This window comes from Zalophus californianus, chromosome 4 (assembly GCF_009762305.2).
Source record: "Zalophus californianus isolate mZalCal1 chromosome 4, mZalCal1.pri.v2, whole genome shotgun sequence".
NCBI classification, from domain to species: Eukaryota; Metazoa; Chordata; class Mammalia; order Carnivora; family Otariidae; genus Zalophus; species Zalophus californianus.
Genome location: NC_045598.1, coordinates 149,769,284 through 149,786,069, shown reverse-complemented (window position 1 = coordinate 149,786,069; position 16,786 = coordinate 149,769,284). Strand labels below are relative to the sequence as shown.

Sequence of the window (16,786 nt, the reverse complement as noted above, 5' to 3'; positions counted from 1 at the left end):
TCATTCCTAAAATGCTGCATAATTTAACAGCTTTATGGTAAAGTATATTTGCATACTATTTTTCCAAGCACATACTATATGAATACCATCTAACTGCCTAAACACATCCATGCAGATGTTCTTTAAGAAGTATGAGTCGTCCAGGGCGCCTGGGTGGCTCAGTTGGTTAAGCGACTGCCTTCGGCTCAGGTTATGATCCTCGAGTCCCAGGATCGAGTCCCGCATCGGGCTCCCCACTCAGCGGGGAGTCTGCCTCTCCCTCTGACCCTCCCCCCTCTCATGTATTCTCTCTCTCTCAAAATAAATAATAAATAAATCTTTAAAAAAAAAGAAGTATGAGTCCTCTGTTCTAAAATGAGGTCTGTATCGGCACCTACAGCATGTGACAGTAGGCAATCAATCAATAAAAAACAAATGTTTTTCCAAGTAAATATTTTTTATTTATTTTAGATTTTATTTATTTATTTGACAGAGAGAGACACAGTGAGGGAAGGAACACAAGCAGGGAGAGTGGGGGAGGGGGAAGCAGGCTTCCCGCCAAGCAAGGAGCCCGATGTGGGGCTCGATCCCAGGACTCTAGGATTATGACCTGAGCCGAAGGCAGACGCTTAACGACTGAGTCACCCAGGCGCCCCCATTCCAAGTAAGTATTTTTTTAATTGAACCATAAATCTGAAACTACAAATGCTTGAAGGGAAATGCAAAGAGACATGCGCAGTTAAGTTCATCCAATCAGAGTCGGGCTGAAGGAGGTGCAGCCGCAGAAAGGTAGTGCGCACGCGCGGCTAGCTTGTCCGCTATAGGCTGCGCGGAGGCGGGAGCATTAAATCTCCGTTGAGGAGGTCTCCGTCTACCCGAGTTCTTCTTCGGATTACGCGCGACTTCTCTCGGAACTTTGCGGGTAAATTCTTGGAGGGGAAGTCTTGTGAGGCTGAGGTAGCCTGTGGGCTCGTGCGGGACAAAGTGGGGAGAAGCGCCGAAGCCGGCCTCCGGAGGGAGGAGGGAAGGAAGGAGGTGGAGCAGGGAAGGAAGGCGGTGGAGCGGCCGGGGGAGGGTCGGGGGAGGGGTGCCTGAAGTGTGAGGGACGGCCTCGCTGTTGGCCACCGGGTAGGCTGGTGCGGAGGCTGGCGGTAGCGGTGCGTTTGTGGTGGGAAGGTCCCAGGGAGAGGCGACTGTGGGCAGTGGTCTCTCAGCGGTCCGCCGGCTTAACTTATGCGGTGCTTGGGTTTGTTACCACCAGGACTAATCTACGTTATCCTGCACGGTATTAGCCGGTTAATTAATAGACGATGTCTGTGGACACTTTTAGCGGGGCCACAAAGTCAAAGGAGTGACTTAAGTCACGAAGTGTAACTGCTCCTTATGGTAGTTGGAAGCCGAAAACAGGTCTGTTGCTGTTCTTGGCTGTTCTTGCTCCTAGAGGTTTAATGATTGCACCCTTCAAAGACTACTTTATCATTATCTAATCTATAGTATTATCAAAATCCATATGCTCAAGTTTACACCATTCAATTTAAGTCTTAGATTCTTTTCAGTAACCCTTTGTGATGAAAACAAAATCTCACTAGCTGTGAAACTTGTTTTCTAACGTTTTTTACAGGTTTATTCTGTTACATTTGTAAAGATATGGTTATAGTGATGAGCTGTTTTCATGTTTGGAGTTAATTCTATCAGATTCATGGATGATTTCTGTTTTGGGTATTTTTTAGGTCAGCATTGCTGAATATGAGACGATCTGCAGCACCAAGTCAGTTGCAGGGGAATCCCTTCAAAAAACTAAAATTTATACCACCAGGGAGAAGTAATCCAAGTCCAAATGAAGAGAATACAAAGATGAGTCCAGACGTAAAATTATTTGAGGTAAAAAAAAAAAAACATAATATAGAGAAGCATGCTTTTTTTTTTTTAAAACATGTCATTTAAGAAGTTAACACTTACTGCTTGAAGGAATTTTTAGTATCTAAGTCTTCCAAAAACTTGAGAGTAATGATTACATAAAAAAATAATTTTTTTTTAAAGGAATGACTTGCAGTTGGCTCTATAGGATAAACTTCTGTTAACAGTAAAAAATACCGGGCGCCTGGGTGGCTCAGTTGGTTAAGCGGCTGCCTTCGGCTCAGGTCATGATCCTGGAGTCCCAGGATGGAGTCCCGCATCCAGCTCCCTGCTCAGCAGGGAGTCTGCTTCTCCCTCTGACCCTCCTCACTCTCATGTGCTCTCTCTCTCTCTGTCTCTCTCTCAAATAAATAAATAAAATTAAAAAAAAAAACCTGGTAAAAAATACCTCTGTGAGGGAGAGGGTGGATATTCTTGTAAAAATAAATTATTCTTTTTTTTTTTAAATAAATTATTCTAATCTGTATTCTTTTTAAAGTTACCACATAAGTGAAAACTTAGATAAGGGGCACCTGGCTTCCTCAGTTGGAAGAGCATGCGACTCTTGATCTGGGGTTACGAGTTCAAGCCCCACCTTGGGTGTAGAGATTACTTAAAAAGAATCTTGTGGATGGAACTAGAGGGTATAATGGTAAGCAAAATAAGTCAGCTAGAGAAAGACAAAATATCATGATTTCACTCACATGGGGAATTTAAGAAACAAAATAGATGAACATAGGGGAAGGGAAGGAAAAATAAAAACAGAGAGGGAGGCAAACCATAAGAGACTCTTAACTATAGGGAACAAACTGAGGGTTGCTGGAGGGGAGATGGGTGGAGGGTTGGGGTAACTGGGTGATGGGCATTAAGGAGGGTACTTGATGTAATGAGCACTGGGTGTTATATGCATCTGATGAATCACTAAATTCTACCCTTGAAAGTAATAATACAGGGGCACCTGGGTGCTCAGTCATCAAGGGTCTGCCTTCGGCTCAGGTCATGATTCCAGGATCGAGCCCTGCATCAGGCTCTCTGCTCGGCGGGAAGCCTGCTTCTCCCTCTCCCACTCCCCCTGCTTGTGTTCCCTCTCTCGCTGTGTCTCTCTCTGTCAAATAAATAAAATCTTAAAAAAAAAAAGTAATAATACAGTATATGTTAACTAAATTGAATTTAAATAAAACATTTAAAAAAATGAAATCTTAAAAAAAGAAACTTTAGATAAGGTGATTTAAGGAGTAAACATGTAAGTAATAATCTGTATCACAATTCTGGACATTTCCTTTCTTTTTTTTTTTTTAAAGATTTTATTTTTTTTTTAAGTAATCTCTACACCCAGTGTGGGGCTCGAACTCACAACCCCAAGATCAAGAGTCGCATGATCCACTGACTGAGCCAGCCAGGTTGCCCCCGTTTCCTTACATTTTTATCTGTAAAAAATAAATGCTTAAAGCAGTACCTCACTCCTATTTTTTTTTTTTTTTTTAAGTGGACTGTCCAATGTGAGGCTTGAATTCATGAACTCTGGAGTTGAAGAGTTGCATGCTCTACCAACTGAGCTAGCCAGGTGCCCCTAAAGCAGTCTTGATTTTTTACTACTAAGAGAAAGGATTGTTTTTGGTCTTATGTCTAAGACCAAAGGTCTTATTTATATAGATAGTATATAAAGGTGTATAAAATGGGCAATCCACATTTACATTTACGCGGGAAATGTGGATTTCTGATCCATTCATGGTATGGGGATTAAAGTCTGCAAATTCTTTTTCCTTTTCCTTTTTGATTGTTGTAGTTGACGTACAATGTTATATTAATTTCTGGTGTACAACACAGTGATCTGACAATTACATACGGTATGTCATGCTTATGATATTAAGTGTAGTCACCATCTGTCACCAGATTTTTTTCCTTTTTTATTGTGGTAAAATATATATAACAAAATTTGCTATTTTACCATTTTTAAGTTTGCAAAATAAGTGACTTTAATTATACTCACACTGTTGTGCAACGATCACCACTGTTTTCAGTTGGAAACTTTCATTACCCCAAACTCTATAACCACCATTAAGCAGTAATTCCCTATTCCCTCCTTCACCCACTCCCTTGTAACTACTACTGTACTTTCTGTCTTCATAAATTTGACTTCTAGTTACCTTGTATAAGTGGAATCAGACAATATTTGCCCTTTTGTTTCTGGCTTATTTCACTTAGCATAATATTTTCAAGGGTCATGTGTGTTGTAGCATGTGTCAGAACTTAATGACTTTGTATGGTTGAATAACATTCATTTGTATGTATACACAGTTTGTTTATCCATTCACTTTTTTGATGGATACTTGGGTTGTTTTCACTTTTTGGCTGTTGTGAATAATGCTACTATGAACATAGGCATGCAAGTTTCTATTTGAGTCCCTGTGTTCATTTTTCTAGGACTGGAATTGCCGGGTCATATGGTAATTTATGTTTAACTTCTTGAAGAACTACCAAAATGTTTTTGACAACTGCTGCTACACTGTTTTACATTCCCACTGTTTTACATTCCCTCCCAGTGTGTGAGGGTTCCAGTTTTTCCATGTCCTCAGCAACACTTGTTATTTTCTATTTTGTTTTGTTTTGATTGTAGATATCCTAGTAGGTGTGATTGGTTTTTCATTGTGGTTTTGATTTGCATTTCTCTTATGAATAGTGATGCTGAGCATCCTTTCATGTGATTATTGGCTCTTTGCGTATCTTCTTTGGAGAAATATCCAAGTTCTTTGCCTGGTTTTTAATGGATTGTTTTATTTATTTATTAAAAGATTTTATTTATTTATTTGACAGGGACAGACAGCTAGAGAGGGAACACAAGCAGGGGGAGTGGGAGAGGGAGAAGCAGGCTTCCCGCAGAGCAGGAAGCCCGATGCGGGGCTTGATCCCAGGACCCTGGGATCAGGACCTGAGCCGAAGGCAGACTCATAATGACTGAGCCACCCAGGTGCCCCTTATTTTTTTTTGAAGATTTTATTTATTTATTTGTCAGAGAGAGAGTGTGCATGCACACAAGCCTGGGGAGCTGCAGGCAGAGGGAGAAGCAGGCTCCCTGCTGAGCAGATAGCTTGATGCGGGGCTCGATCCCAGGACCCTAGGATCATGACCTGAGCCGAAGGCAGGTACTTTACTGACTGAACCACCCTGGCGTCCCAAGGTTTCTTTTTTTAAAAGCAGCTTTAATTAGATACAAATCACATACCATACAAATCATATATTATATTCACAGTTTTGCAATGATCACCAAGATCCATTTTAGAACATTTTCATCACTCCAGAAAGAAACTTCATATATATTAACCAGTTGTTCTCCATTTTTCTCCAAATCTCTCAGCGCTTCGCAACCACTAATGTTTTTTTCTGTCTGTGTAGATTTGCCTATTAGGGACATTTCATATAAATAGAATCATACATTCATCATACTTGTAGCTTTTTGTGACTGGCTTTTTCCAGTTAGCATAATGTATTCAAGGCTCACCCATGTATCAATAATTTATTTCTTTCTATTGCCAAATTTATTAGTTTTCTATTGCTGCTATAACAAGTTACCACAAGTTTAGTGGCTTAAAAGAACACAAATCTATTATACTTCTGTAGGTTAGAAGTCCAAAACAGGTTTCACTGGGCTAAGATCAAGGTGTTGCCATAGAAAACCTGAGAGACTCCATGAAAAATTGCTAGAACTGATACATGAATTCAGCAAAGTTGCAGAATATAAAATCAATGTACAGAAATCTGTTGCATTTCTATACACCAATAATGAAGTAGCAGAAAGAGAAATCAAGGAATCGATCCCATTTACAGTTGCACCAAAAACCATAAGATACCTAGGAATAAACCTAATCGAAGAGGTAAAAGATCTCTGAAAACTATAGCACACTTTTGAAAGAAATTGAAGACACAAAGAAATGGAAAAATATTCCATACTTATGGATTGGAGGAACAAATACTGTTAAAATGTCTATTCTACCTATACATTCAGTGCAATTCCTATCAAAATAGCACCATCATTTTTCACAGAGTTAGAACAAACAGTTCTAAAATTTGTATGGACCTAGAAAAGACCCTGAATAGCCAAAGTAACGTTGAAAAAGAAAACCAGAGTTGGTAGGCATCACAATTCTGGACCTCAAACTGTATTACAAAGCTGTAATCATCAAGACAGTATGGTACTGGCACAAAAACAGACTCAAATCAGTGGAACAGAATAGAGAACCCAGAAATGGACCCACAACTCTATGGTCAACTAATCTTCCACAAAGCAGGAAAGAATATCCATTGGAAAAAAGACGCTTTCACAAATGGTATTGGGAAAACTGGACCACTTTCTTACATCATACACAAAAATAAATTCAAGATGGATTAAAGACCTAAATGTGAGACAGGAATTCATCAAAATCCTAGAGAAGAACATGGGCAGCAACCTTTGACTTTTGCCGTAGCAGCTTCTTACTAGACACATGCCCAGAAGCAAGGGAAATAAAAGCAAAAATGAACATTGGGACTTTGTGAAGATGAAAAGCTTCTGCACAGCAAAGGAAACAAACTAAAAGGCAGCCTATGGAATGGGAGAAGATATTTGCAAAAGGTGTTGGCAGGGCTGCATTTATTTCTGGAGGTTTTAGGGGAGAATCTGTTTCCTTTTCCTTTTCTAGGTTCGATAGGCCACCTGCATTTTTTTTGCCCCTCTTTGATTTTCAAAGCCAGCAATGACAGTTTCAGTTGCCATGTTACTATGTTTCTGGTTCTCTCAAACTGGGAATGATTTGATTAGATTGGGTTGACCTGGGTAAGCCAGGACAATCTCTCCATTTCAGGAGAGATTACTTTAAGCACATCTTAATCACATCTACAAAATTCTTTTGCCTTGTAACATATTCACAGATTCTGGGGATTAGTATAGACATCTTTGGGAAGCATTCTGCCTACCCTACTGTATAATATATTAATATACCACATTTTATTAATCCATCAGTTGACAGGCATTTGGATTATTTCCACTTTTCAAATTATGAGTTATTAATAATGCTTGTGAACATTTGTGTGCAAGTTTTTGTGTAGACATGTGTTTTCATTTTTCTTAGGTACATTCCTAGGTATGGAATTGCTGGATCATATGATAACTCTGTGTTTAACCTTTCATTAATGAACTGCCAGACTCTTCCAAGGTGGCTGCAGTATTTTTGTTCCCACCATCAATGTGTGAGGGTTTCAATTTCTCCACATCCTTGTCAACATTTATTATTATATTTTTGATTGTAGCCATACTAGTGGTTGAAGTAGTATCTCATTTGTGGTTTTGATTTGTATGTCACTGGTGGCTAATATTCTTAAGCATCTTCACATGTGCTTATTGGCCATTTGTGTATCTTCTTTGGACTATTCAGATCATTTGACCTTTATGTGTGTTTTTTAAAAGATTTTGTTTATTTTAGAGAGGGGGAAGGGGCAGAGGGAGAGAGAGAGAGACTTTCCAGCAGACTCCATGCTGAGCACAGAGTCCAACATGGGGCTCGATCTCAGGACCCTGAGATCATGACCTGAGCCGAAATCAAGAGTTGGATGTTTAACTGACTGAGCCACCCAGTTGCCCCCAGATCCTTTGACCTTTGTAAAATTGTATTATTTGATTTTTGTTATAGAGTTGTAAGAGGTTTTTTTTAAGATTTTTTTAAATTTAATTTTAATTTAATTTAATTTTTATTTTTTATTAATCCCTACACCTAACATGGGGCTTGAATTCACAATCCTGAGATCATGAGTCCCATACTCCCTTACCTGAGCCAACCAGGCACCCCAAGAGTGTCATTTAAAAAAATATATTCTAGATACACGTCCCTTATCAGATATATTATTTGCAAATATTTTCTCCCATTCTGTTGGTTATTCACTTTCTTGGTAGTATCATTTGCAGCACAGAAGTTTTAAATTTGATTAAATCCGATTTATCTAATTTTTTTGGTGTTGGTACTTATGATTTTGGTATTATATCTAAGAAGGTCATGAAGAGTTACTCCTGTATTTTATTTTATTAATTAATTTGTTTTTTAGAGAGGGAGGGGTGAAGGGCAGAGAGAATCTTTAAGCAGACTCCACTCCCAGACATGGAACTTGATCTCATGACCCTGAGATCATGACCTGAGCTGAAACCAAGAGTCGGATGCTTAACCAACTGAGTCACCCAAGCACCACTGTATTTTATTTTTAAAAAAAACGGATTTGTTTTGTGGGGTGCCTGGATGGCTCAGTCAGTAGAGCATGTGATTCTCTCTTTTTTTTTTTTAAAGATTTTATTTATTTATTTGAGAGAGAGAATGAGATAGAGAGCATGAAAGGGGGGAGGGTGCGAGGGAGAAGCAGACTCACTGCTGAGCAGGGAGCCCGATGCGGGACTCAATCCCGGGACTCCAGAATCATGACCTGAGCCGAAGGCAGTCGCTTAACCGATTGAGCCACCCAGGCGCCCAGTTAATTAATTTTTTAAAAGTAGGCTCTACACCCAGTGTGGAGCCCAATATGGAGCTTGAACTCATGAACATGAGATCAAAACCTGAGCTGAGATCAAGAATCGGGTGCTTAACTGAGTCACCCAGGTGCCCCCAAGATATTTGAATAGACTCAAGAGGCAGGGAAAGGCAGAGGGAGAGAGAAAGGGAGAAGCAGATTCTCTGCTGAGGAAGCCCGATGCAGGGCTTGATTCTAGACCCCTGGGATCATGACCTGTCCTGAAGGCAGTCATTTAACTGACTGAGCTACCCTGGTGCCCCTATTTTTAACTTTTTGAGGAACCTGCATACTGTTTTCAAGTGGCTGCACCAGTTTGCATTCCCACCAGTAATGCAAGAGGGTTCCTTTTTCTCCACATCCTTGCCAACATCTGTTGTTTCTTATGTTGTTGATTCTGGCCATTCTGACAGGTGTGAGGTGATAGCTCATTGTAATTTTGATTTGCATTTCCCTGATGATGAGTGATTATGAGCATCTTTTTCATGTGTCTGTTGGCCATCTGGACGTCTTCCTTGGAGAAATGTCTGTTCATGCCTTTTGCCCATTTTTGGGGGGTATTGTATAAGTTTTTTAACATATTTTGGATACTAACCCTTTATTGGATATGTCATTTGCAAATATCTTCTCCCATTCTGTAGGTTGCCTTTTAGTTTTGTTGTTTGTTTCCTTTGCTGTGGAGAAGCTTTTTTTTTTTATTTAGTCCCAATTTATTTTTGCTTCTGTTTCCCTTGCCTCAGGGGACCTATCTAGAAAAAAAGTTCCTATGACCGATGTCAGAGAAATTACTGCTTGTGCTATCTTCTAGGATTTTCATGGTTTCAGGTTTCACATTTAGGTCTTTAATCCATTTCTGGAGGGGGAGTGGTAGAGGGAGGGAGAGAGAATCTTAAGCAGGCTCCATGCCCAGTGTGGAGCCCAATGGGGGGCTCAGCCTTACAACCCTGAGATTATGACCTAAGCTGAAATCAGGAGTCAGACACTTTACTGACTGAGCCAGCAGGCATCCTTCCATTTTGAATTTATTTTTGTGTATGGTGTAAGAAAGTGGCCCAGTTTCATTCTTCTGCATGTTGCTGTCTAGTTTTCCCAATACCATTTGTTGAAGAGACTGTCTTTTTCCCATTGGAAAATCCTTCCTGCTTTGTTGAAGATTAATTGACCATAGAGTTATGGGTTTATGTCTGGATTTTCTATTCTGTTCCATTGATCTGTGTGTCTGTTTTTGTGCTAGTACGGTACTGTTTTGATCACTACAACCTTGTAATATAACCTGAAGTCTGGAATTGTGATGCCAGCTTTGCTTTTCTTTTTTTCAAGATTGCTTTGGCTACTTGGGATCTTCTGTAGTTCCATACAAATCTTAGTGTCATTCTAGTTCTGTGAAAAATGCTGTCAATATTTTGATAGGGATTGTATTAAATGTGTAGATTGCTTTGAGTAGTAGACATTTTAACAATATTTGTTCTTCCAATCCATGAGCATGGGATGTCTTTCCATTTCTTTGTGTTGTCTTCAGTTTCTTTCATCACTGTTTCATAGTTCTCAGAGTACAGGTCTTTCACCTCTTTGGTTAGGTTTATTCCTAGGAATCTCATTATTTTTGGTGCAATGTACTCATTGTTTTGATGCCAATCCCAGAAATATCTTTTCATTTGTAAATAGTTTAATATTTGTCTCTGTAAACAATGCAGTGACAGTACCACTATCCCACATAAAAAATGGAGAATATTTAAGTATTGATTTTAATATTGAGAAACTTGACAAAAAAGAGCAATTGATTCTGAGAATGGCATGTTATGACATGTTTAAAAACTCTTCTGATATGTTGTTTAACATACACTATAATTATTGGCATAATTTTTACTCTGTTGTGTCTTTCAGCTTTTATAACAATTAAAACTAGTTTAATAGTAAAAATTGGATTTTAAATTTATTTTAAAATATCTATTCCCTATTAAGATATAGAGAAACTGGTAGTTTATATTTTAAATTAGGAATCTGTTATGTAAAAATATGGGAGATTAATTTCTGCATAAAATAAATATTTCCTTCTTTTAGGTTGTTGCAAGTAAGAACACCTTCCTCCAGTTACAAAATAATCCCAGAATATGCAGTTCAAATCTGCCTACTGAGGGAAGTGCTAGAGAAATTAATCATGGGCATAATTACAGTGGAAAACACTGTTCTGAAGCATCTGTAATGGCAACGTTAGATCCACCTCATACAGGTAAGACTGCTTTTTATTGATTAGGTTTACACTTCACCAGTTGTAGTATAGTATTATTTAAATTGACTATTTCAAGAATGAATGTTATATTTGAAAAGTGTTGTAATACCCCTAGATTGTTGGCAATTCAGATTTTTTTGGTCATAATTTCTTTAGTGATTGGATTAATAGCCACGTAATTCAAATCTTGTACTTTATAGTAGGTATCTAAGACTGTTCATTGTGAACTTGTTGGTCAAGTATGGTCTGTTCCTCAAGTACCAAAACAAATTCTGTTTAAAGATTTGATTAAAAAAATTATAAAAACCATGTTGGGGCACCTTGCTGGCTCGGTTAGTAGACCATATGACTCTTAATCTCAGGGTCATGAGTTCAGGCCCTACATTGGTCATGGAGCCTATTTAAAAAAAATAAAAAATAAAAACCATGTTAACAGTACTAAGTTGGAGAGGTGAAGTTGAAATGAGTAAAATTGTTAATAATAGTTCATGGAGTAGCTGCAGATCAGTTAGATTTGTATTATGAAGGTACATAATTGAAGGAGAACCAAGGTTTTAACAGATGCTCCCTTCTTGCATTGTTGAATTGAGTTAAAATAATGATTGTTTCTTTATCTGTCAGAGATTACTATTTAGAAGTAATTAAAACAATAAATAGGGTTATTTATTTGGCCTTCTGAAAGATAACATAAGACTACATTTTTCCAAATGACATTCATTTTTTGGTTGAATAAACAGATTCAGGGAGAGATTTCCATCAACTGTTCTATACAAGAGTGATTGTCATCCTTAAGATACCTGTGCAAATCAGTGAGATTCCTTCAGCACTTAACCTTTTGAAGGAAGTTGAGGTTTGTGAGGACTAGTAAGTTTTACCTATGAATAGGTTCATTTCTTGTTGGGGGAGAAAGGAATTCTGTATTTTCCCAACTGACTAGGATTCATAGTTTCATTTATGTGTTCCTTACAATTTTTCAAAAGCTGTGACTGGTGTCAAGACAAAATTGAGAAGCACTTTTGGAGCTGGTTGTAGGGATCTGAGATCCCTAAAGACAGCTCTGGGTATGGCAGTTTAGCTGCTGCTCTGTCTCATTGATTTGCTCTCTCATTTCTTTTCTCCTTGTCTCCCTTCCTCTTATTTTTCTTCCATCTTTGTTAAGTGAATATCCTGTTTTCCCAGGTTTTTTTCCCTACTGCCAAGCCTGTGGCAGATAATGATCCATCTATGCCTCTTTTTCTATTATGGTAGCTAATCTCTTCACTAGAGAATGATATTTAGACTATAATACATTCTGTGTTACTGATTTGCTGCTTTATTTTTGTTTTACTATAGTTTCTCACTCTTGAACCTGCTAAATATGAGAAGGGAGTTAAGAGTTAAGATAAATTGAAGAGGGAGTTAATTTACTCAACTCTTAATCCCTTAATCCCTTCTCTGATTTAGTACATTTACTGGACTGGGGAACCTTTGCCAACCTCCTGACACCCTCCTGCCTCTCATTCAGAGAGAGGTTAATTGGGGAAAAGAACATTGTGAGAAACATCTTGCTTTCTGTGGTGGATTACTGGAGAGGGATGTTTTATGTAGAAAAGTATGGAGATGAGAGATCCATGTAGTATAATTCACCTTTTCACATCTTTTTTTTTCTCACCTTTTCATATCTTTTTAATCCTAGATCGAATCCACCTTGAAGTGGGATGGAAGCCTGTTTGTCCCAGTTAAAATATGTCCTCATTTTCCCCTATCATCTCTTTTTTTTTTAAGATTTTATTCATTCATTTGAGACACAGAAATAGAGAGAGAGCATGAGCAGGGGGAGAGGCAGAGGGAGAGGAAGAGGGAGAAGCAGGCTCCCCGCTGAGCCAGGAGCCCAATATGGGGCTCGATCCCAGGACCCTGGGATCATGACCTGAGCCGAAGGCAGACGCTTAACCATCTGAACCACCCAGGCGCCCCTCCCCCATCATCTTTTTTATTTTTGAAAAATTTCCTACATGTAGAGAAGTTGAAAGAATAATTATCATCCTAAATACTACAGTTGTTAACATTTTGTCTCCCCCCCCATATGTCCAGTTTTTTTCTGGATCATTTGAAAATAAGTTGCAGATGTTATGCTATATCATCCCTAAATACTTCAGCATTTATTTCTTAAAATTTCTTTTTTTTTTTTTAAAGATTTTATTTATTTATTTGAGAGAGAGAGAGAGAATGAGATAGAAAGCACGAGAGGGAAGAGGGTCAGAGGGAGAAGCAGACTCCCTGCTGAGCAGGGAGCCCGATGTGGGACTCGATCCTGGGACTCCAGGATCATGACCCGAGCCGAAGGCAGTCGCTTAACCAACTGAGCCACCCAGGCGCCCCTATTTCTTAAAATTTCTTAATAATATGTAGTATTTAATATCTGCTTCATCAGTAATATAATTTTTGCATAAGCTGGTTTAAGTTTGGTTTCTTTCTCAACTGAAAGTGCCCTAATGAGTATATTTTCACTCCACTGAACTTAACTGGGTGCTTCAGGTCTCTTTATAACCCTGTACCTTTGCAGATAATAGTCCTTGTGTGAGAATGAAAGTGTAGGTCTGATGTAGAGAACAAAGGCAGAAGAAAAAAAAATTAAACTTCCTTAGACAGTTTAATAGCCCATTGACAAGTATTTGGGACTGGCAGAGTGACCTTCCTCAAGGAACTCAACTGCCTCAATGTTAATACTTTGCTAAGGGCAAAAGGCAACCTTAGCTTGACATTAGCCCCACCTCCAGGATCCTGTAAGTCTTTAACATATAAAAATCCCTTTGGAAACTTCCTTTCTTAACCCCCCCTCCCCCGAGATATATATCAGTTATATAAGATATATAACAATCATCCTCCAGGCATAGGGCCCACCGATATACATCTGAAGGGTCTCATGACTAAGGTTTTACTAGACAGTAGTAAATGACTTCCTAACAATAGCTAGCCCTTCAAGGTTCTGGAAAGCTTGCTTCCAAATTCTTTAGAGATTACACTATCCCTAAACTCCTCCCAACTTGAAAGTATATAATCAGCTTTTCCTCACAACCCCCTTGCAGCTCCTTCTGCCCACGGGTCCTGTCCCTGGACTCTAATAAAACCACCTTTTTGCACCAAACACATCTCAAGAATTCTTCTTGACTGTTTGCTCCCAGATCTCAACATTTCACATCAGATTTACCGCTAATGACTTCATCCATGGCTCAGGGTATATACCTTTTTTGGAGGTTGTGCTATAAGGGCCCTCTTCTGTCTTTTAAAAAAAAAATTTTTTTGGGGGGAGGGGCTTGTCTACAGCCTCTACTCTTTGCCTTGGCTTGAGAAAATTAAAGGGGAAATATAATAGGTTGAATTTTAAGTTCAAACCTCTGGTACCTGTGAATGCGACCTTATTTGGAAATAGGATCTTTGCAGTTGTAATCAACTTAAGATAAGGTCATACTGTGTTAGGGTGGGTCCTAAGTCTAATGGTTGGTGTCCTTATGAGGAGAAAAGGCCACATAATGATGGAGGCAGAGACTGGAGTAATACAGCTGCAAGCCCAGGGGCACCAAGGATTGTTGGCAACTACCAGAAGCTAGAAAGAGGCAAGGAAGAATTCTCCCCTGGAATCTTCAGAGAGAGAAAGGCTTTGCTGACACCTTGATTTTGAACTTCTGGCCTCCAGATTTTGAGAGAATAAATTCTGTTGTTTTAAGCCACCTAGTTTTGGGTACTTTGTTATGGCAGTCCTCAGAAATAATACAGGAAGCCCTAGACCTCCTAATATTCAAAACAATATTTTCTTTAGAAACAGAAAGAAATTGTTTCATTCTTTCTGATTCCTTCTCATTCTCTCTCAAACTGTTCAACCACACTGTTCTTGTTTTATATTTTATTTATTTACCTGACTAAAGTGTGAATACAAAGGCAGGAACTTCTCTTGTTAAAAGTTTTAAATCAAATAGTATGAATTCAAAAACATTTTACGATTGAATGAAAGGATCTTGGAAAATTTATGGGTAAGTCCCTTGGGTAAGTCCTTTGGCTCTGAAATGCTTCAGAGAAGTCAAGTAGTCAAGAAGAGGCTACTGGAATATTATAGTTTTCAGGGTTTGGTAATATTTGAGAGAACAGTTTAAAGAAATGGAACAAAAGTCATATTGTAATAGGTAACTAGTGAGTGGAAACAGGCAAATGGAGTCACTGAATATAAGTAAATGAAGTATGTAAAAATAAATTTGGTTGTGAAGGGAAGGAATAGGGGCCAGAGAGGTTTTTTTTGTTGTTGTTTTTTAAGATTTTATTTTTTTAAGTAATCTCTGCACCCAACATGGGGCTTGAATCCACAACCCTGAGATCAAGAGCTGCACGCTGTACTGACTGAGCCAGCCAGGCGCCCTATTATTGTTTTTTTAAAAGTAGTAAGGAATGAGATTGTGAAGAGGGGAAGATTAAGGATATAAAAAGGGAGTGATAAAATCTCTCTCCTGTGTGGATATTAGATAAGTGTTTTTAGTTGGGTCTAAAGTCCTTGGAAATGGTTAGGTGTCTTCTCAGGGGTTTATAAATTCTTGGAGAAGCTTAGAATTTTGTGTTTTCTTTTAGCTGATATGAATAAATGCATATAAGCATATGCTGGATCTTTTGCATGGCCACCTTATAATTATTTTAAGTTTTCATGTCTTCAAATGAGAACAGAGGTGAACAGGATGTGTTAGTGGTATACTCCTATCAATGCAGGTTTTATATATTAACTTAAGATGGTCAAACAGTTGGCACGCCTGTCGGTTAAGCTGGGGCTCAGTTGGTTAAATTTGGGTCATGATCCCAGGGCCCTGGAATTGAGCCCCACGTCGAGCTCTCTGCTTAGTGGGGAGTCTGCTTCTCCCTCTCCTCCCTGCTCATGCTCTTTCTCGTTACCTCTATCTCAAAAAATTAAAAAAAAATCTTAAAAAAAAGAAGATGGCCAAACAATTGATCCATTGTATGTCCTCTTGAAGAAAAAGCTTGTTGAAAGAAACCTGCGTCGGAGCCTGGGTGGCCCAGTCGTTAAGGGTCTGCCTTCGCCTCAGGTCATGATCCCAGGGTCCTGGATTCGAGGCCCGCATCGGGTTCCTCCTGCTCAGCAGGAAGCTTGCTTCTCCCACTCCCACTCCCACTCCCCCTGGTTTTGTTCCCTCTCTCACTGTGTCTTTGTCAAATAAATAAACAAAATCTTTAAAAAAAAAAAAAGCTGCGCCAAATCGGTGGCTACCATATTAATGTTGTGAATAACAGTTTAATTTCAGAAAGACATCACTATCATATTAAATTTATGTGATTTTGAATTTTATTGGTTTCATTTATATTTAGTTTATAAATGTTTAATTTTTTTATTGTGATAAAATATGAATAACAAAATTCACAACTTTATTTTAAAGTGTACAGTTCAGTGGCATTTAGCATATTTACAATGTTGTGCAATAGTCATCACTATCTAATTCCAGCTTCATCATGCTAAAAGGAAACCCTGGACCAATTAAGCACTCAGCCCTCTATTCCTCACTTGCTACAAGTCCCTGGCAACTACCAGTCTGCTTTCTGTCTCTATGGATTTGCCTGTTTTGGATATTTCGTATGAATAGAATGATAATACGTAGTCCCTATGACTTAAAAAAAAAATAATGCATCACATGGTTTAGAAGGCATGAAGAATACAGTAAAAAGGCTCCCCTGATCCCTAGCCATCTAGTTCTCTTCTTCAGAGGCAAACCAGTTAATCAATTTGGGGGTATCTTTTTTGAGATGTTCTATACATTTGGAAATATATTTGTGTATATATATTCTCCCCATACAAATGATTGTTTACTAGCTGCACTGTTCTATACATTGCATTTTTTTTAATTTTAATTTTTTAAAAGATTTTATTTGTCAGAGAGAGAGAGGGAGAGAGAGCACACAAGCAGGGGGAGCGGCAGGCAGAGGGGGAAGCAGGCTCCCCTGAGTCCCGATATGGGACTCTATCCCAAGACTCCAGGATCATGACCTGAGCCGAAGGCAGATACTTAACCGACTGAGCCACCCAGGCGCCCCTATACATTGCATTTTTTACTGTAACAGTATATCTTAAAAATCTTTTTGTCAGTACATTTAGAACTACCTTATGCTTTCTTTTTTTAAAGATTT

The 16,786-nt window shown here is 38.7% G+C and overlaps 1 protein-coding gene across 3 annotated transcripts in view; it reads left to right on the top strand.

Annotated features, from left to right (window-relative positions):
* Positions 1-813: 813 nt before the first annotated feature.
* Positions 814-16,786, top strand: part of RAD54B (RAD54 homolog B) — an 81,834-nt gene continuing 65,861 nt past the window's right edge. For 2 of the 3 annotated variants that reach the window (XM_027584047.1, XM_027584067.1), the window contains exons 1-3: positions 814-901; positions 1,710-1,860; positions 10,462-10,630. In XM_027584047.1, the coding sequence (XP_027439848.1) occupies positions 1,726-1,860; positions 10,462-10,630 (304 nt within the window). In that variant the 5' untranslated portion in view covers positions 814-901; positions 1,710-1,725. Of the gene's footprint in view, positions 902-1,245; positions 1,387-1,709; positions 1,861-10,461; positions 10,631-16,786 lie in introns of those variants that run through there. The other variant, XM_027584057.1, reaches the window with a different exon arrangement.